Below are 23,032 nucleotides of genomic sequence, written 5' to 3'. Positions count from 1 at the left end.
GAAAAGGTAAGGAAGTAAGGCAGAACACATGGGCTCGTTTTGTTTCTTTGTTTTTCATGTAGTTAGGGGCAGGGTAGAACTGCAAGGTGTGGAAGCACAGGAGAAGGGTGGTTGCCTGAGGAGTAGGATGCAGACAGATGGCCTTGGACACTAGACATCTCTAGCAAATTGAAAGGCTGAGGAAATGATGCTGAAGATTCCAGCCCTGAATAAGAATCTATGTCTGGAACTGAGGAATCACACCTTGACGTGTGCTATGTAAAATAATCTATACACCAAATCAATTTATGCTCACCCTATTCAGTAGTTGCCAGTGACAATGAAAATATGAGTGGAAGATTCCAAGCCTTTTTTTTCCAGTTTTATACTACATATAACCTATCACTAAGCATTTCATAAACCATACAACAACTTTCAAGTCAGGTAAAATTTAAATTACGAAATCTGTATTAAGACCAATGAGAAAAATAAAACCACTGCTCAAAGGCACTGGAAACAAGAGGCAGAGAAAGGCTCACAGGAATGTTCCCTTTTTTGTCTTTTGAATTGACATATGCTTTTGCATAATGAAAATAATAACACAAAACTTTATTGCTTTCATTTTCTCAGAGTCCAAGAGGTAAATCTTGAGTGCACATACACACATACACACACTTAATTTTCTCCCCAAAATAGCCACATTCTTTTATTTGATGATTCAATACATTTTTAATTCAAATAGTCACCACATAACCTAGGCACAATATTAAGCATTTTACAAGCAAAATAGTTTACTGATTTTCAATTGCCAAAGAGTACAATAAGTGAATTGGTTAAAGGATATATTTCTGTACATAAAAATATCCATGTATTTATACAAGTGTATGGAACAGAGTTTAAGATCATAAAACTGTTACATCACAATAAATAGGATGTGTTCCTAGAGCACGGCACAGCACGCCTTTTTGGGAGCGGCCAAGTCTTTTTCAAGGTGCTTTATGTTCTTCTGAGCTAGGCTCAGATTTCCCCAAAAAAGGAATAGATTAGTAATGGTTGGATCTGAATGTCTACTTTCATAAGTTGCTTTTTATTTTCATCTCCAATAACAGGAATGGACGATATCATAATTTATTTTCAAAAAGTCTTTGCAACTTACCACTTCTATTGATTTCCAATTCAGTTTTTGAAAATGCAGAATAACTCTAGCACCATACGAGAATGAAATACATGTATTTTTGTCAGAGCAACAATATTTTATATCATCTTTGTTCCTCTGGCTATAACAATTCTGTTTAGAAAAAATTTACCAAGCTAAAAATAGTTGATCTAAGTTATCATAAAAAAGAATATTAAATACCTTTGGTAAAAATAGATATATTTAACAAGATTAGAAAAGCCAACAGTTATAATGTCAAAAGGAGAATATAAAAATGTACACAATAAAACAAATAAACTGACTTAGAGATAAAGTGAAGATAAGGCCACTCTTGTTTTCAGGTCTGTCTCTTCCAAACCATGAATTTAGTTGTCTTCTTCTAAATGGCAGAAATTTTAATAAGAAATATGAAAAATCCAGTCTTTCCTATCAGCATGACACAAGTTTAATTCATAGCAACATAGTTCCTTTTTAAAAACCAGGTTTGTAGTACATAGAATGTTCTCGTTTACCTATGTGTATATGTGAGAAAAAAAATCCATATTTTATATGATTTTAGGCCCAGAACATGGAGCTTTAGAGTTAAGCAAGACAACAGAATCAGGTGCTCACTTGCACAGTTTTTTCCTGTACTGACATTACCCTAAGCCATATCAAAACAACTGAAATACAGAACGCAGCTAGTGGAATAGGTACATGATAACTCTGTAACTAGCTGGTGATCTATTTAACACAACATTTAATTTTCTTTCCACGACTGAAGAACTTTTCTCCTGTCCTTTGGGCCTCCTCTCAAAAGAGCTGTTGCACAACTCCTAATCCTGTTTGATGACTCCTCTTTCAGAATGCACTGTAAATCCTGAAGATGAAAGGTCCTTGAAGCAAACAACTGGGATTAAGGATGGAGATAACGCATAAGTTCTCTAACAGAATCAGCCACTGCTCTGCACAGCTCTGGGCAAGAGCTGCTGGTAGTGATGTGGTTATCCTCCTGTGCTCCCTCTGCACACACAGTCACACTGCTCATGGTGCTCCATGGCCACGTCGGTGAGTGATTTATGCAATCCCTTCACACCGGTCTTTGGTCTCAACTGCAGGACCTGAAAGGGAACAATAGTAAGCCACCTTTAAAAATCAATGTCTATGACTTGCTTTTATAAACAAGTAATGTTTTAGAAAAGAATCTTGGGGACCAAGAAAGACTCAAATTTTAGTTTTTCCTAGAGGAGGCATTATGGAAACACTCCCCTACCAAAAAAATAATAATAATTCATAACTTATCATCAGCATTTCAGGAAAGGACAGACATTTTAATGCCAATTTGGAAGCATTCTGTCTCCGAATAAGGAACAGTACTTAAATGGAAAGACTCACCATGCAATCGTTATTTTCTTTACCTGACTATATTAGAGAGAATTTCACCTTCAGTATTTTGGAACTACCAATACACAGTTCGTTTTTCTGTTTGTTGCTTTCTTTCACTCATTCATTTATTGACACATTTAACAAATATTTATACTTGATGCAATACACTCAAGCACAGAAATTCTGTGGAAAGAAACATGATCACTCCACAGCTGAGTTTGCTCAATTATGCCACTCATTAATTTTCTTGGCTACACTTCAAGTCCTCTATAAACTTGATGAGATGGATTAGATGTACTTCATAGACATCAGCTCCAGTCACAGCTAACTTCCTGCAGCTGGATCCTACTGTGCAGTGAGAAGAGGTTTGGCAATAACAACAATAATGCCTCTATTAAATAAACTTATTTGCAGTTTGGACTGTCAAGGTTTTTAGTAAAAATACAGCAAGATTGACACTTACACTACACATATTTCCCCTTAACACTGTGACAAAAAGATATAGTTGTGCATTCTTTAAAATATTATTTGAAGTATTTGATGTTGCTATCTATTTAAGTGTATTACATTTTATTTCTTATGAGAGAAACAACAAAGTTTAAGAAATTGAATTTTGTTTGGATTATGAACAAAGGCCAGAGAACAAAATAATACGAAATTTTCTAGCATCTCTCCTTTTTGGATATGACATAGATAACCTCATAAAGCAACTTCTAAAAGCTATTGATCCTGAAAATGTTCATTAATCCAAAAAGGCACAAGTCAAGTCTTATGACTGTTCTATTTAAAGACTTAAAAGAAAAACAGAGAATGCATACTTCACTGGAGTATGTGGTAATATCAGAGGTTAATTAGCTAACATTTTTTGAATGCTTACTGGGTGCCAGGCACAATAATAATGTTTTTACATACTTTAACTCACAAGAATCCTATGAAGTAATTTACATTACCCCTATTTTACAGATGAGTGAACAGAGGCTTAGAGAGAATAAGTGACACAGACTTTATTTGTACTTAGGCCAAAGATGAATTATTAAAGTTAGAGTGATGGCTAATAATTTTATAGACTCAGAATATTACTGCTCAAACATTCTATTTAGTAACTTTCTTCCTGAAGAGATAAACTTCAAAGTCTTGTAATAACTATTAGAAATTGTAAACTTTTAAAGTAGAAGTGGTTTTCTCATCTATTTCACAATTCTAGAATAAAAATTACTTAGACTTTATTTCTTTAATGTGAAATTTAACTCAGTGATTACTGAATAATATTTTATGTTCGTACCGATTTACTATTTTTGAACAATTTAGGGTGGGATCAAACTAGCTACATTTCAGATACTGGCACTATTCCTTATCACACTCTTGCTCCAAACTTTCTAGAATGAGGCTGGGTGGGTAAGATAAATCGCAATATTGGCAAAGCCAATGTCTTCAATTCCTGTATCTACCTGTATGCATTTTCCATTCAGCAAGGAAAAAAATTACTATGTAAGGTAAAGGTTAGAGAGGCTACCATACACAGTCCTAACACTCAGAAAGGCCAAGCTGCAATCCTTGCTTCCTCTAGCATGCGTAAACCAAGATGCATTTGCTGAATCAAACTCCCCTGTCTTTGTCCGCTGATGCTCATGGAGATTTACATCTAGCAGAAGAATCTCCTAATGTTCTAGTAAGTTTAGTCTTGGATAAGAAATTCTAATGGTGGAGGACACAATTAGTCTTCTTCTTTGTAATTCGTTTTGAAAATTTTGACTTTAGCAGAGAAAAGTAGACTTGGAAAATGATCAGCAGGTTCCAGGAAATATTAAAGAGGAAAAAGATACAGATTATGCCACCAGAAAAGAAAGAGGGCAGAAGTTCATCTCAGAAAATTTAGAGGTTGAAATTAAAATAAGTCCATGAAAAGTAATGTCCAGGGAGAAGCTGAGCCAGAGATTATGGAAGATACTAGATCAGAAACAGAGAGAACCAGCAAAGGACAAGTGCTTATGAGCCACTGCTCAACACTTTCAAACGAAATGACCTTAAACTTCTGAGAACCAGAGCACTGGGAACAGAGACTCAGTATTAGAATAAAAAAATTGAATGGTATACTTTTTTAGGTCTGCTTGTGCCAAACAAACAGACCTAACGTAAGACTGTAAGACTATTATTTCATACAAAATTAAATATGGAAAAATATAAACAAGATGAAAATGATTAAGCAAAGAACAGAGAAAATGGAACAAATACTATTGTCAGAGTGTCCTGTAGACCTTTTGGCCAGAACACCTTTCCTCCTTCAAGGCAAAATTCATTAAATCTTTATTGATCATTCACTATAATCAAAGAATAAGACTAGGCACAGTGAAAAAGTAAAGATGAGTGAGAGACAGTAGCTAATATATATTAAGGGCATGAAAATTGCCAGGCCTAATTCTAAGTGTTTTGTAAATATCAACCCACTAAATCCTCACAGTAAAGTATGACGGTTGGAGACTCACCTTACAGAAGAGGAATTTAGGCACAAGGGCTCAGCAGTTTGCTCAAAGTCACACAACAAACAAATGTTATGTTCTAATCTGGGATGTCTAGCTTTGGAGTTTGTGTTCTCAAGCATTACATTGTAATGTGACTTTTGTTTTCTTTACTTCTCAATTCAATAGAAACAAAGAAAAACAGACAATAATTTTGAAATAGTAACAGTTAACTAATAGAGTATCTTTAAAGCCCTACAGCTGGGACAGGTAGGACACCAGCATTTCAAGGAAGGTATGACATCTAAGTTTTTATGTATATAAAGTTCCTGACTTGCTTTTCTGAAAATTCTTATTTGAGACTTAGAAAAATCATTAAGAAAATATATTTATTTGGCTAAAATGTCTTCCCACAAAGAGATCCAGTGATTGATACAAAAAGAATCTTATTAATACATTATCATGCTACAGTATCTTTTAGTTTTCCTCAATTATATCCCATCTTCTCCAGAAGCATCAGGTAACAAATGTGTATCAGGAAACCATCCTTCTTGAGGAGTCAACTTTAAATTTTCCAAACCTTTAAATAATAACAATAAAAATCTGCCCTTCTGACTTCATTTAAAAATTACTTCATGACCTTTAAATTTTTCCAAGAAATAACATGAATATCTACTTAATAAATAAAATGATTTTTCATAGGCAGAAAGCCTTCAGTGAAACCCTCATCTGCTAGGTAACCTAAACATGCATGGCTTCAAAAACTGTACTTCCTAAGACATAATTTTCCTGCCCTTCACCAATATTGTGTTGGCATTTGATAAAGTGGAAAAAAAAGCACTGGATTCCCAAAGACAAGGGATCCAGTTTCCATTCTAGAGCTAGGCTTTCACTTCAGTTAAGGCTTTCACTGAGGTCTTTATGTGTATGAAAAATCATTTTATTTATTAAGTAGATATTTATTCTGTGTTCTTATTTTATTTAATGGAAAAAATGAAAGGAAAGGCAGTCATATTGATATGACGCCAGAAGGGCAGATTTTGACTTGGTCTAATGTAAATATTTTGTAGAAATTAAAGTTGACTCATCAAGAACGATGTCTTCCTAATAGAAGTATTCTATATGATGCTGCTGGGGAGATAGTGGGATATAATTGGGAGACTCCATCACTAACAGAAAGTTAAGTGTACAAGTTCTAAGGTTCCCAGGGTTCTAAAAAACAATAATTACAAACATGTCATATAATACTTTCTTTCATTCCAGAGAATAAAGAGATGAAAGATTAAAAAAATCCATACAACATTTAAATGTTATTTGAAGAAACATAAATAATATGACATTTAGTATAATTATGAATATGTCATCTTAGGAGTCTCTGTTGTCCCAAGCAGAAAAATAAATGTCAAAGATCTTCTTTCTCTAAAGTAGATAATAATGTATCTCTGAGCTTGTCTTTGAAATATTTTTCCTTCATATTTTGAAAAGTTTAAAAATTGAAAATCTTTACTATTTTTTCCTCAGAAAAAACTTTTTTTTTTTTTTTGGTATGACAAGCAAAAACTTCACTGACCACTCGTGTTGTATTACCAGAGAATAAGCTTTCTAGATCCCTAATATCTGGAATTTTAATTAAAGGTGTTAATTTTAAGAAATAAAAACATAAACTATCTGTAAGCCTTGTTTTTCTCCCCCATGAATACTACATCTTTTTTCCAAACATTATGCATTTCGGATTCACTGTTTTGTTCTAAGACATAAAATACCCAAAGGAAACCAAAAGGAAAATTATATACCTACCTCATGATATTTTTTAGTAACTTTGCTTGGGACACATTGACATTCATTGCAATTGTGGAGACAACAGGCACAGTTTCCACCACAGCGTTTAACCAGGAGACAACCTGGCCAGTAAATGGTATCGGTTCTCTTTAGTTCTTCCCTTATGGACACTGAGAAGTTACGAGGTGTGCAGCTGTATAATCTTACCTCCTCTGTTAGAAGATTCAGATCCACCACTATATGGCATAAAAGAAAGCAAAGAAAAATAGATGCTGATGCTTTTGGCCTGAATGTATTTCATTAAGCCCTCTTCATAAAGAAATCTTATGTTATTTCATGAACAATATCCGTAACAATACCCCCTCTTATTTTAAGTAGATTTTAGAGATATACAACTACAAATCGGACTTTCTATTTCATAGTAAACAAAGCTATGACCTAGTGACCAGTAAAGAGATGCCATTGTGTAATATTAAGAACAGAGCGAACAAAACAGTTGAAAGCTATAAATAGGAAACTTTATAGAGACAAAAGGGCCACATGCTTTAACCTTAGTAAAAAAAAAAAAAAAAAAAAAGACACAGAGATAAGAATAAAATGCAAAATGATGAATACTTTGATGAAAAACAAAATTCCTAAAAGGATTTAAAGCTCTTATAATTAGTAAAGAATATATTGAAACCTGTCATTAGTACTTTCTGTAATCTCTATGGCAATAAGAATCATAAAATATAGAAAATGCATGAAGAAAATGCACACTTTAAGACAGCTGTGCAGACTAAGAGTGAAAAAAATGACACACTTTATAAGAGCAGAAGTTGTAGGAAGGGATTGCTCCAAATGTATTGAATAATTTCCCATCTTGGAAATTTAGCCTAACTAAACTCCTTCAGATCACTATCTTTCCCTTGCTAATGGGTGGAAGAAATATTTAATATATCTAATTTATAACCCGTCTCTTTTCCTTTAACAAGTTGGTTAACTATGTGGTTTGTGCTTTATTCTATGAAAGAATACCTACTTTTGAGGACTGAACAAAATATTCTTTCATCAGATTGTTGCAATAAATCCTCAAAGAACCATTGTTTTTAAATACAAAATGATTCTGCCTCAGGAAAATTACATCAAAATAACATGTCATGTTCAATATGAATTTATACATATCACACGAACAGTAGGTAATTACTATTAGAATAAATATTTTTAATATAATTTATTTTCTGCCTTATATCTCTTCCTATTCTTTCCCTAGAAATATTCAAATAAAGCAATGCCAATGACATTGAATACTATCAGAAAACATATGTTCCTTTAGGGTTTTTTTCCTCCTAAATATTTTTAAAAATTTAGAAATAAAATAAACCTAAAATATAATATATAATATATATATTATATCTAAATAATGTACATATAATATAATATAAATAATATATATATGATATATATATATCTAAAATACAATAAACCTAGTTAAATACTTTTTCACTAATATGGAAAACAGACACGAATGAAGAAAAAAGAAAATATTTTCCGGTTAAAGATGGCTTCAAGTAGAAATGGTCACGATGGGATCCAATTTTTTAAATTAAGAACTAATTTTTATTAATTTTTAAATGACAAGGTAATTAAGAATCAAATGCTTATTTTGTTGGATTTGCTACATATGTGATTAATTGTCTTCATTGTCCTTGATAATTTAAGTATTTTAAGAAATGTATTATAAAATTATGCATGGGTAAATTGGAAACTATAAATATATGTAAACTGCATGATAGACTAAAACTTGAGTCAAGTGTAGGAAAGCACCACAGAAATTCTAATTCAATAAGTCCATTTCAACACCTTATTGAGCTAAAAAATTATTTTTCTAACTCAAGGGAAAATCATTGTTTCATTTGGCTACTGAAAGATTTCTTTTTTATCTGAAAATGATCCTGTGAAAGCAAAGCTTTTAAATATTGAAGAGCAAATCCTTCTTTCAAATGCCCTGAATAGACCAACTTATCCCTTAAAAGTAATGAGCTCATTATGTTAAATGATATCACATATTTTACCTGGTTTCATTTTTCTGATCTAATAGTATATGTACACATTCCTCTTTTGTTGTTAAAAGTCTATATGAGCTTATTTGACTCTTTTCTCTAGTAGTTAATGCCTGGGCAAGGAGGAAGAAGTCTTAAAAATATGCACAAACACAAAATCTGGCTGCCAAAATGTTCAATGCTTATTTAAGAACTATACTTCTTTAGCATGTGAGTGAAGAAGCTCTCAGCTCTCAAAGCATATTCACCTATGTCAAACAGTTTTAAATATGATAATTCATGATAATAGAAAGAGATTGTATATGTTCCCTTTAAAATGTTTACTTAACCACAATAAAAGTTTCAACAGATTTCCCAAGTGAACTAAGTTGTGATACCTGCTACAATGTGAAAATTTAAACACACTTTTAACTTAGCTTCCACTCATTTATCATGTTTGACACAAAAGTCAAAAGCCCTTTTTAAGTACTAGTTAAGCTTGACTTAGAAAATACAGTATTTTTTTTTTTTTGTAGCAGTAGCAAGGGATGAATGAAAACCCTGAACCAGAGGAAGAAAGTGAAAGGAAAAAAAGTAAAGCATTAATGCAGTCCACAGTTTTCTAAAAATATAATTAAAGATTTTAAATTTGGCATTTCATATTTGAAATTTATGCTGCCTACTGCTAAGGCTTCAAACACACAGAAGCTTCGTTAAAGTAAGTCCTGTGTCATATATTCTTGAAACACTGTATAGTACTTTTAGGAGGGAAAAGGGCAAAGAAAACAAGAGAAAAAGGAAAAGGAAAAAAGAAAGATAATGCCCCAAAACATACTTTGTAAATAGCTTAATTACAATATTAAAGAAGTTTCCCTTCACAAAATATTTTTAAAGTAAAAGTTGATGTTCAGATTTTCTTTCCTTTCCATAATTATCTCCTAAGACAAAAGATGTATTAGTTTGTTTTTCTAAAGAATGCAGATTTTGAGCACATCACCAAGCAAAATCATTATTTCTAAAAGCAAATATCATCAATATTTTAAGTTTTACTACAAAAAAGGTTATATTTTTCTTTGTTAGTTCTTCATTCTTTTAAGATATTCAGTCCAAAGATAGTCTATTACTGTAATGTAATCTGAGGGTGGTCTTTCTAAGATGAATGTGGTAACACTGTGATATGTTTATTCTGTGGAAAATCTATTTCAATGTCTAATTAGATGCTTTTAAAAGTTTTACTCCTTATTCCTTTGTAGAGATACTCTCAGGAGGGGAGTTGGTTTTGTCTACATAGATGTTATCCCACGCCTGCATTTTAGTTTATGTAAAGTTCCAAAAATATACACTGCTTTTCTCACACTTACTGTATGCTTAAAAAGTTAATAGTTTTGGCAAACTGCAAAGGGCTTCAATTTTGAAAGTGTTAAATGAATATTTGAAAGACCTGGTTCAGCTTCCGATGCTTTTGAATGCAAGCTAGCCTCTGGCCAAATCTTTGAGCACCAGGCGTACAGTTTCAGACACAAAGCCTTGGCTAGAAGGGAGGTTTTTAGGCTCAAATCCAGAAATCAGCTGTCAAAAAACTAGATCTTAGTTTAGAACCTGATTCACTGCCCCTGCTTCTTACAGATCAACATGATAATCAACTTCAAATTTGCTAACAAGGGCTCTATTCATGGATGTTTCAGCTAGTCTTGCAGATCTTCATCTTCCTGTTCCTAAGTGGGAGGGAAGGGAAATGTTGTTTGTAAGTTATTCATCAAGTTATTCATCAAGATCAAATCTTATAAATATGTAACAGCTTTCAGCATCTGGATAGGATTCGGCTGCCCATGCACTTGAACGCCGATTTCAAATATTGCCAAAAGGAAACCACGTCTGTTGGCATAATGAAATACCAGGGCTGGGCAAGTCTGAACATGACCTGCTGAGATTAAAGCTCATGATCCAAAAGAGCTGCCACTCTTAGAGCAGGAAAGGGCAGGAATTGGGTTTCCTTCTGACAAGATTTAGAAGAGCAAGTCTGCTGCAATCTGCCCTTGTGAATGGCTCAAATTAACTGAACATTGTTCCTTTCACATAAATTCTCTAGGCTGTCATTACTTTCTCTAAAGTGGTAGATTTCACTGCTTCTGACAGACTAAAACAGATTTTTTGAGTGTATTGTAAATAAACAGTTATTTCTATACATTTTCATTTGTGTCTGATATGTATACTTTTCAATTCTAATGTTACTAAAAAAATTAGGTAAACTTAGAGAAAATTCAGTTAACATTATTTCCAATTTCTTGGCCATGTAGAATGGGGTTTAATTAATAGCACTTTCACTTCATTCTTAGAGAAAGATATGCCCATATGGGCAAAAGTGCATACTTCAACTGCAAATTAAAAAAAATTATTATGGTGTGGGTTCTTCTAGGTTCTTGTTTTCTTGCTATGGATGCTACCTTGAAAACTACTAATTCTACTTTATGCTGGGTCAATGTCATTTTTCATATTTTTTATAGGTGTCTAGGCTTAGAAAATGCAAATATTTAGAAAATACTGACCCATGGGAGACACTGTAGACAAACACTTTTGTAGAACATCCCATTTTTCTACCCCTAACCTGGTTTTGCAGCTATGATAATTTCTCTTGAATCTCGAAATCAACATATTCCAAGTATTATTAGGTTTCAGTAAGCAATGATTTTTGTAATCAATGAAAGCCTTCATCAAAATGATATTTTTGAAGATGAAATATAACTGGAATTTTCAGACCTATCCCTTTCAATTTTCCACACTCACTGGGTTATAACTAAGTTCTTCCTTTTGTATATATTATTATTCAATATATAAATATCCTCAGATGTTAAGAAAATTTATTGAATATATTACTGATGAATTTTAAAATCTACCCTTTAGAAGCTGTCGCAAAAGAATCTGAAACATTAGCTGCTAAGAAAATTAAATGAGGTTCTAATCTGAAGAGGGAGCTTACCTCTGGATTTTCTTCCAAAAACAAAAGCCTTGCCAAGAATTTGCCAAGTTGGCCTATATAGCTCTTCTATGTCCAACTGCCATCTATCTGGTTCAAGATATCGAATAAGGTCTTCCAAGGTAGTAAAGGCAGTTATAGCGTTATTAAGCAGGTCCAGTGGCAAAACTGAAGGGGGTAACACTGAAGGACTCACAGCCTCTGTGAATTGCTGAAAGTAAAATGAATCCTATGTTAACTGTTTTAAAAACGACAATGTATTCCCTCTGGACATATGCAAGAAGTTATGAAGACCAAGGCCGGAAATATGTGCGAAAGGAAATTATATTCAACCCAATTAGAAGTAACTACTCTGCAAAGACTTCACGAAGGTGAACTCTGAAAGATTTCCTGTAAAAATCAATGAAAAAGACATTAATTTTCATTATCACACACCGTGATGGATGTGGATATCTCTTGGTCATATACAAAAATTAAAAATATCATCATGGTTCAATTAATAGACTTACAAAGAAAACTATGATACAGTTTACAAAATTGTCCTTTTCTTTTCCACTTTTCATTTTCCTTAATCTGAAAAATTACCTGGTAGTTATGCAAATTAGCGTCACATAAATTAAAAATTGAGTAAGAAATAATTAGCCCAAATTTTAATCTAGAACAAAATACAGGCAGAAATTGTTTGACATTAAAGAACTTGTTACTCAAGATAGAAAATGCCTAAATCATAAATAAGCAGCTTAATAAATTGCCTACAATATATTTTTTAATATAAAATGCCTAATATACAAAATTAAGAGATCAGAGAAACACTGGGAGAATACCCTGCCAAACTATGTGACTGTCACAAGATTAGTATCCAGAATATGCAAAACTAAAGACAAATGCAATAGAAAAAATGGGCATAATCTAGACAAGAAGCTTGAATGGTCAATAAACATATGAAGATATGCTAAACTTCATTCGTTATCAGAGAAATGCAAAGAGAGATATTATTTCACATACGAAAAAGGGATACTATTTCACAGTGATGAGACTGGCAAGAATTTAAAAAAGGATTAGTGAGGATAGGATTAAATTGGAATTCCTCTGCTCTGTCTACAGAAGTTAGTGTACCGTAGGCACTACACTTCAGCTGATTAACTGATAAGCACTGACTATTCATTCACTTATGCACATGGAAATATGTTCAATAATTAGAAAGACTGGAAGCAATCGAAATGCTCATAAATGGGGAAGCACTAACACATCAGCTCTTCCTTTTCACTCTCATGACTTCAATCCTGGGCTAGATACTAAAAACATGTACTATATATAGCCGCTTCTAACCTTATCTCCTTCCCTTTAATCATCTCTCTCCTTTTGTTCTATGCTGCATAATCCTGGGTTAATCTACTAAATAAGATATCACTGATCCTATGATGAACTGGGACAAATGCCTATGATTTCTCATCTGGAGGATAAAATCCAAATTCCTTACACAGCATTCAGAGCCCTCACAAAGTGACCTCTGCTCACCTTCCCATTTAATCTGCCACTTATCAGGCATGCACATTTTGTTCCAATCAATCTAGTCTCTTCACTGACTACTGCACATGTAATATTCATCTCAGACTCTGTACCTTAACTTATGCTAAATCTGCCCCCATCCCACATGCAAAAACTCCCCCCATGTTGATCCACATCATAAATCGTCACCATTACAATGACCTTTTCAAGAACCCAATTCATCCATGAAACCTTGCACAAGGGAATCATCGGTGTCCCATATATGTCTTTTGGGTCAATCGGAAAGAGACTCCCTCTGCAGACTGCTCTGTGAGCACTTGACTTGAAGAGCAGAAGCTGCCCAGTAAACTAGGAAGAGGAGCACCTTTCTCTGGACAGGCACAACTCTTCTTAGGGCTCATGGGTTTGTGGGTTCCCCGCTGCCCACAGGGGGATATTCTTACAGAGTATAATTGGCAGAAATGAATGTGGTAGCCTTGGGCCAACAGTGATTTCATCTTCTTTTTTTTTAAACAAAAGTTTATTGAGTAACTACACTGTTCCAAGGCCTGTGTGTGCATTGTGAGAAGAGCACAGTCGAATGACACTGTCTGGTCTCTTTCCTTGCCTGGATTACTCGTGTACTTTCCAAGTCTCCACTCAGCTGTTACTCCTTTCATCTTTTTGTTTTTTAAATACATTTTATTTTATATATTTGAGGTTTATGACAGTATGTTACAGGACATGCTAAGATACATGGATATGCATAAGTACATGTATATAGTACAATGGTTACTATTAAAGACTTAATTTCAATAATGTCAGGGATCTGGCTAAAATAGTAGGACTAAGATATTTTCTTATTATTTTATGATGTTTTTGCTCTACCCATTAAACTGTTAAACTCTGAGAGCAGAAACTAAATCTATTTTTTTTGTTACCCAGTGTTTTCTATAATCGTCCAATGACACAAAATTGCTTTGATAGAACTATGACTGAAAACTCTATTATAGATATAAACATTGATCTAAAAAAAGATTTTAATTTTAATTTAGCCAATTTAGTTACTATTGATTAAATTTATAGTGTAAAATGGTTAATGAAAAGTTTTATATATTTCAAAAATATAAGCCTATATATGCATATAAATATTTTGTAAAGTAAAAATTAAGGGGTCAGTAATCATTAAAGAATAGTATTATTACAAATGGTAAGTTTCAAAATCTGTAGAGAGAAAATAAGTGGTTGCTAGTAAGTTAATACAAAAAGTATACATTATTTGTTAAATTTTCAGGGTGCAGATGTATATTTTAAGCATGAAATATTATTATTATGCAGGCTATTTTCAATTAGACTATAATCCAAGAATGAGTTGACTTATTTTGCTTCCAGTCTGTTGGAGACTCTCTGAATAGAGCATTCCTTTTGAAGCAATACAAAGTTGTAACTGAAATCAATATTGCTGAGATAAAATTCAAAATATTAATACAAAAGAAGGCAAAATAAGCTTGTAATATTGGGCAAACAAAAGATGCACATCTTGAGTTCAGTGAAGTATCTCCAATCTTCATAGCAATACCCTCACATGCTAATGGTAGAGAGAAAACCATCTTCTGTTACTGTATGTATATATCAGTTGGTGTTAGAAATCTCTAAGCTTCTAAATATTTAAATTAAAATTTGAGGCTGGGTGCCGTCGCTCATACCTGTAATCCCAGCAACTGTAATCCCAGCACCTGTAATCCCAGCACTTTCGGAGGCCAAGGCGGGTGGATCACCTGAGGTCAGGAGTTTGAGACCAGCCTGGCCAACAGATGGTGAAAACCCATCTCTACTGAAAATACAAAAATTAGTCGGGCGCTGTGGCAGGTGCCTGTAATCCCAGCTACTCAGGAGGCTGAGGCACAGGAATCACTTGAACCCAGGAGGCGGACGTTGCAGTGAGCCGAGATCGTGCTACTGCACTCCAGCCTGGGTGACAGAGTGAGGCTTTGTTTCAGGAAAAAAATAAAATAAAATAAAAGATAAATTTAGAAAGACAACTGTCTCCCCACCACACCCCACACCCAGTGGTCCCCACCCAAAAAACAGGAAAGAATAATGAACATAAGTTCCAGGGATTCAAAGAATCAATCCCTGGACAGAACAGAAGAAGTGGTGCTTCTATTTAAGGGCCTTCTCATGACTGTCACCCCACCCACTGTTTAAGGAACAGCCAAGCTGTTCAATTTCAAAGTTCTGCTTTTCTAAGTTGTTTAAAGGCACTCTCAGAGAGAAAGGGGGAGCCAATGAAAAAAGAAGTTACAGGAAAAAAGTATTTGAATTTTTAAGTTTTCCTTTTCTCTCTAACAAAATACCACTGTTCATTACAGACAATAGCATTTTCTCCCCTAATTAGTATCCAGACAATTCTAACATTTTACCTTTGATATTTAAAAACACTTATGATTGGGCTGTTAAACTGGTTAGAATATGCAAAATATGCCTTGACTTGAATTGGATTTTTACATTCTCTGTTTTGTATTTCTTTTATTCTTCATAAAAATATGACGGTGTACTTTTAAGCTATAGGCTATGGTAAGATAATTTAGTGGATGGCAATGGACACAAATGGGAACAGAGTATCTTGGTGTTCAGCAATGCAGACGACGAAACCAAAACCAGAGAACGGCTTCTGTGCTATCACCTGCAGGGCAGTAACGACAACCTTGGTGATGGTGTGGCCCTAGCCTAGACCCCTTTAGGTCTATTACTTTGTAACGACAGATTGTCAAAGAGCAGAAAAGGCATCTGAAATCAATGTGATGGTGTCCTGGCAAAGAGTACATTTCTGCAATGTCAGCTCCATGAGCTAAGGATCCTATACAAAATGAGGTCTTTAAACTTCTCTGATGAAAGTTACACTCTGAATGACAACATGATAATGAGAGAAGCGTGAGCAGGAGTCAAGGCACTGGACCCTAAATCCCAGAGATACTCACATGTAGGGAAGAGAGTCTGAGTAAACTGCGTAATCTATCTGTGCCTCAGTTTCCTCCACTACAACATATGTAGCTAAATTCAACCACCTTCAAGTTGCTTGCCAGCTTTTACATTTAAAAATTCTATGTAATTGTCAGATACAAGAGGGTCCAATACAGCTTCACCAAAATTATCCTGAGAGCTTCAAAAATATAATAAACCACTTTAGTAAGTCAATGATGGGACTGAGCTCTGTTTCTTTATTTTTCTTTGAAAGCTCCCGGTTGTTTTAGCTTATCAGTGAGTTTTGGGAAACACTGCCCTGTGGTACAACTGTGGTATATTTCTACATTTACATATATATATTGTTTTGAGAGTACATGAAGTTTACCCAGCTCTTTAGGAAATCAAATATCCTAGAAAGCATGTCTGGCTTGAAAATAGCAGCAGTATGGTCCTAAAAATCTGAAGGAAACAGATCCATGCTTAGAAAATCGGTATCAAAAATGTTCAAAGGAATGTAGATACATGCTGTGTTATGAGATGAATCAGAGTCCACCCAAAATATCTATTCCACTAAAGTCCTACTCCCAGTACCTCAGAATGCCTGTATTTGGAGACAGAGTCTTTAAAAAGATCAATAAAGTAAGGTAATTAGGGTGGACCCTAATTCAATATGACTGGTGTTCTCATAATAAGAGAAAATTTTCACACAGACAGGGTAGAGAGGGAAGACCAACTGAAGACACAAGAAGAAAATGAACATCTACAAGTCAAGTAGAGAGGTCTCAGAAGAAATCAAACTTGCTGACACCTTAATCTCAATTTCTAGCAACCAAAATTTTGAGAAAACAAGTTTCCATTGTTTAAGGCACCATTGTTTAAGTCTGTGGTATTTTGTTAAGGCGGTCCTACAATGCTAATATATGCCAGCAACTTCTCCCCTTATCTATCATAAGAGCAAGAAAAGCCATGTCCATTAAATCAATCAACAAGCATTTATTTAAAAACCTGTAAGGGCTCACACAGGTGTGATGGCTCACACTTGTAATCACAGCACTTCCCAAGGCCAAGGCAGGTAGATTCTTGAGATTCAGAAGTTCAAGACCAGTCTGGCCAACATAGTGAAACCCTATCTCTACTAAAAATACAAAAAAGAATTAGCTGGGCATATTGGCCATACTCGTAATCCCAGCTACTCGGGAGACTGAGGTATGAGAATCGTTTGAACCCAGAAGGCAGAGGTTGCAATGAGCAGAGATCGGGCCACTGCACTCCAGCCTAGGCGATAAAGCGAGACTCAGCCTCAAAACAAAAATAAAAATAAAAATAAAAATAAAACAAATAAAACAAGTAAAACTCTGTGAGGTGAGCACCATAAACAAAACAGAAGAAAATTTTTGCCCTTATGAAGCTTATTCTACAGAAGCCAAGTATGCTGCATCATAGAAGAGAGTTTTTTCTTGCCAAAACAAAGCTAAAATGAGAATCTGCTATTATGAACCACACAAGTAACCAAAAAAGTATCACACCAATCCTGGTGAATGTGGATGATAAAAAGTGAACTTAGTATGTAAGAATTACTGAAAAACAAATATATTTCTATTTTTATTAATGAAAAGTAACTGGCAGCCCAGGAGTTTAGACATAATAACGGCCATAGGAACGAGCTCAAGAGAGCATGTTTGGCTGCGAAAGTTAAGTCTTCTTATTGACTTCTCCAGTGTTACTCTCAAAAATCAGTGTTTCAGTGTTCTGTATTTTATGGTGGCTACCTTAAATGCTTTGTGCACTTGTGAACATCTTTCCCCTTTTTTTAGAAAGAAGAAAAGCTGACTTCCTGTTTGGAATAGTACGATCTGAACTGCTTATAATTTCACAATAAGTCGTTACTTACCTCTAAAAAACCACAGCTTGTCATTTTATTAGGATTTTTGTGGCCAGTACAATTTTAAAAACACATTTACAATGAATCTTCCTTGAACCAATACACACATATAAATGTTTACCTCGAGTAGCATAGCAACTGTTGTAAAACTGTTACGGCCTACAGAGATTTATGTTGCCACTTTCTTAGTCAACTGCATATAGTACACTTTAAGCTGATAAGAAAGCTTTCAATCCATTCATACCTAACAGAGAGTTAGGAATGCAGATTAGGTTTTATTGTTGGAGTTAAAAACAAAACCATATTATAAAATGATCAGGTGTTTGAGGAGAAGACAATAAATGTTCAGCCTTGTATACACATCACTTCTTAAAGGTGTCTCCAATCTCATTTATATAATGTCAAACTGATGTATTGTACAGAGGTCTTACTTTTAAAGAGCCTAGCAGCCAGCAGGGCATGCAGACACAAATGTCTGCCAGGAACAACTCACGGAAGGTTCTGTAAAGACACAAGAATGTCCTGAAACAATTCATTTAAACATGCTTCTTTGCCTTTCCCTATGTTTTTATCTGAATTCATCCAAAAATTATCTGGGTTATGTTTTTAAATTATTTTTAAGCAGGCAAAGAAAAGCAAATGCTTGCATTCTTCCTCAAGAACAGATGTTTTAATATGATGTGGGTAATGCAGATTATATATTTAAGTGAGAAATCCTAGGGAAGGTGGCCAATTGCATTCAGATCAAGGCTTAAAAGAGCATGACAAAACCTTGACATATCTATATAACCCATCACAGCAACAGTCTGGTGTAACAAGTGTCTGAGCCAGCATTTAAAAGCGATACTTTTTAAGGTTCAAATCTGCAACTGGCCTTCAAGGGCCATGAGTTTCATGGTTTCAGAAAAACCCTGGAGAGAAGAAGTCTTCCTGAGCAGAATGGATATATGAAAAAAGAGATGGCTAATTCTGCCAAGAGTGTTGTATTAAATAAAAGTAATTTTTATGTACCAAGTAGAGCTTCTTACCAACTTGATGGATGAAACAACTGCTGTGGACTCAATTTTCCTGTCATCATGAAACTTGAGAGCAACCACCATCCAACCAGATTTACAAACTAAAACACTTTTATTCTCAAACACTGCTACTTCTCACTTAAAGCATTAGTGGTCTACAAGTTAAAGAAAAAATTTCATCCTAGTGCTAGCACCTTAGATTTGAAGGTCTCCATAGAAGTCAACTCTACTACAGAGCAGGCTCATTGTTGGCTGGTGAGTCACAGTCAACACACAGTTTTCCACTTCCTAGGTCAAACTGTGGGTTATAATAATCAATGCTGAAAACTAGAATTTCATGAGATGACTAAATCACACAGTCCTAGGAATGTTTTCCACAATGGCATCTGTGAGAAGCCAAAATTAAGGTTTTTTTTCTTTTTTTTTTTACTAAAATTTGAAAAATTATTCCTCTGAATAAACAATGTGACAAGCCTTAAAAGCTAAAACAACATCTATCAGTGGCAAGTGTTTGACAACAAAGTATCACATGACTTTTTTTTCCTAATCTTACATTGAATGCTTGTGGATCTGCTTTGTTATGATACTTAAGAAATGCCTAACAGTGATGAACTTCCAATGAAAGAAAACCTAAACTAAGAACTGTTGGAAGAAAAACACACCTTCACTGCAAAATATGAAACAACATGTACCCCAAACCCAGAATCTCTGAAGACACTTTCTGACAGAAATGCATCCTACAGTACAATATTTATTCAATGTATCACTCAGCCACCATCAAGTGAAGTCGTGGAATGTTCTGTGGAAATCTAGCTCAGGAATAGTGGTTGTATTGGTAGACACTGTCAATTATATGTTCAATAAGTTAAAGAGGTGGATAATACACTCAACTTCATTCTAGTTTAGTATGAGCCTTGAGTGGTAGACCTTATTTTGAATAAGAAACAAAGGTACTGAGTTATTTACTTTAAAATGGCTTGACAGTATAAAAAGAGTGTAAGTAGCTGAAACTGACAGGACAACAGAAAAATCCCCCAGTGAATTGCTTTGAGGGGAAAAATGAGATAATTCAGTGTATGCAAAGGCCAGCAATGACCCTCACATGGCTGAATTCAATGGTCTGTTTTTTCAGTTTTACTAATTGACCAATCAGCAGTAAGAGGCTTTTCACACACTGTGCTCTGCAGATTTTCTTCCTACCTGACAAGACGCTTCTCCTTGGCTCTGAGTGCTGTTTCCTCCTCACCACCTTCCTTTTCCATGCTGGAGTGTCCCAAGGGTCTCCGCTTGGACCTTCTCTAATTTCTGTCTACATTGTTCTCCTTGGTAATCTTCTATAGTTTCAAAGCATTGCATATAATTTATACACTGACTACCAGAAAATTCCTATTTCTAACCAACACATTATTACCATCTCAGTAAATGCCAGCTCCGTAATTCGCAGTCGTACTTTGCTCCTCTCTTTTTCTGTGCTACACTCCATACCCCACATCAAGTTTCCTTGGCTTGATCTTCACACTGTGTCTAGACTCTGACCATTTTCCCCACTTGCACTGATGTCACTTTACAATTCAGGCCAACATGTGAAACAGTCTTCTAACTGGTCTCCCTGTTTTTGCCTTTGCCATTGTTGTCTGAATTAAATAACAGAAATTTACACATTTTACAACTAATGTTCTACAGGGTATTAGTAAAAATACCAGTTACTTTTCTAGAAAAACATATCTGCTTTTACATTTTAAACTAACAAATGGCCTTTATTTTAAACCTTCCATAGATTATTCACAGTGGAACTCAATCGAAGGGCTTTGTACAATTAATGCAGTATGCCTTTTGAAACCTGCCATTCATCCCTCCCAGGTGTATTTAATCTGGTCAGAAGGCACTCACTAACCCCGCTACTGCTGACAATGCAAACAATACTGTCTTCTTTAGTGTAGGGGAGCCAACCTAACAGCCATAGCAGATGGGGCCTTTGTCAAAATTACATGGTGATCACCTCATTTATGTGGGTGTATGTAGGAAAAGACATTCAAAGGAGGGATGATTCCACTGACCTAGAAAAACTCGTATAAGGATTAAGCAAAATAGCATATTTAAAAAATGTAATAAACAATTCAGCACTACACATATTTAGAGATTATCTTACACATATTTACTATATATTTAATTATCCAAGTTGTACCAAGTTGAGCAAAGATAAGTAATTATTTTAAAAGACACAGCTCATGATTCATGCTGGTCTGTGCTGTATGGAGTGGCACGACCTCTTCAGTCAGCGTTCAATGACATCTCTGTCCAACATTCTTTCTAGACTGATGTGGCAAACGAGAGCTTGCCTAGCTCTACAAGGAAAATCCTGGAACAAACTTTTTTCTCTTCTAAGACAGATTTATGTTCAATAGCTGTTCTGGATGGAGAAATGGGCATTACACATCAACAAATAAATCTTTATGGCCACGAATACCTCTGTGCTAAAGAACTTAAAAAATAGTAAGTATAGTAATATCCTTAGATCACTATTCCTATGTCAGTTTTCTGAATGCATATTCTTTGCCTGTAGAACCTTTATATTAAATGAAACCAACAAAAAAATCTCATGCAAAATTTAGGATTTCAACAGTGAGGCCCACTGTGTCACTGTTATCTTAATTACAATGTACAGTATTATATTAAAACAAACTTCTATAAAGTAGTCAACATGCCATTCCTGTTTCAACAATGGAGAAAAATATGAGTGATAACTATTTTACAAAGTGCTTGGTCATTTCTTTTTACATTTTTAAATCACTCTGTGACACCCCTATTCTGCTATAAAATCTTTAGTACTTATCCACAGATCTGAACACTTCCAAAAAATAAAAGCATCAACAGTTGTATGCTCTTTGGTCATGTTTTTTCCTGTTGGTCACCACACTAAAATGAGACTGTGTCTCAAAGCCAGAATTCTGGGCAGGTCAAAAGGATCACTCGAGGCAACAGAGAACACAGAATATTTTTATGAAAAGTTGGTATGGTCACCTCAAACACACTTGAGAAGGCTTCTTCTATTGATATAAGCAAGATATGGCTCTGAAAACAGGGTCGGATACAAAGCGAAATCATTCAGTAGACTGTATTATACTCCTCTCATGTGCTTACACCAAATGAAGAAGATGAATAATATATGCTGATTATTATCATCACTATTCATATCATTCATTATCCAGCTGATGTATATGTATAACACATATATACAAAATATGTATATTGTGAAGTTTGTATCTCTTGAAGCACAAACCTGTGTTCTTTAGGTCGTGACTACAACAGAGGGGAAAACCCAAGTGCTGTGAGAGTGATTAAATCTCCCTGGGGAACTAAGGAGGGGATACAAAGAAGAGATGAAAGTTAATCTAGAGCTTAGAGAATTCAAAAGTAATTATTATATAGATTAGAAGGGAGAAGCACTTTAGACATTTACAAGGAAACTGAGTTGGAAAAAAAATGATGTTCAGTGAAGAAAAAGATGAAGACTGTGACAAAGCATTGCTATTAGGGGAGGAGCAGATGGTGGGAGGTGAGGCTGCAGGAATGAATTGGGGTCTGATTGGGAAGCCTTTGTGCATGCCATGCTATGGAATTGGACTTAATCAGAAAGCAGTGCAAGAGCCTAAAGATAATTTAATGAAGGTGGGATACATACAAGTTTAATTTTTCTTGCTTTCTACTTCTATTTTAGGTGAGGAGTTACCTTGGGTGGGGAGAAAGGGGTATGAAGACTCTGGTGGGACTCATGAACAAGGCTTCGGTATTTGAACCTTTGCTCCCGATGTTGCCCTTTGTTAATAACTGCCTTTATCGCCCCATCATATGGCTAATCACTACTCACCAGTAAAAGACTCGGCTTCACCAGCAGGCTTCCACTAGTGAGACCTCTCCCTCTATATATACGACTACCTCTAAGTTGGTC

General features: G+C 34.7%; 1 protein-coding gene across 4 annotated transcripts in view; it reads right to left on the bottom strand.

The window, feature by feature from the left end:
* Positions 1-683: 683 nt before the first annotated feature.
* PDGFC (platelet derived growth factor C) overlaps positions 684-23,032 on the bottom strand; it is a 219,570-nt gene continuing 197,221 nt past the window's right edge. For 3 of the 4 annotated variants that reach the window (XM_012448489.3, XM_012448487.3, XM_012448488.2), the window contains 3 exons: positions 11,734-11,941; positions 6,754-6,971; positions 684-2,235 (listed from right to left, as the gene is read on the bottom strand). In XM_012448489.3, coding sequence (XP_012303912.1) covers positions 2,119-2,235; positions 6,754-6,971; positions 11,734-11,941 — 543 coding nt within the window. In that variant the 3' untranslated portion in view covers positions 684-2,118. The remainder of the gene's footprint in view (positions 2,236-6,753; positions 6,972-11,733; positions 11,942-23,032) is intronic. The other variant, XM_012448490.3, reaches the window with a different exon arrangement.

The sequence above is a fragment of the Aotus nancymaae genome, unplaced genomic scaffold (assembly GCF_030222135.1).
Source record: "Aotus nancymaae isolate 86718 unplaced genomic scaffold, 86718_ANA_hifiasm-v0.15.2.pri h1tg000033l, whole genome shotgun sequence".
Classification (NCBI taxonomy): Eukaryota; Metazoa; Chordata; class Mammalia; order Primates; family Aotidae; genus Aotus; species Aotus nancymaae.
This window is presented reverse-complemented; position numbering and strand designations above follow the sequence as displayed.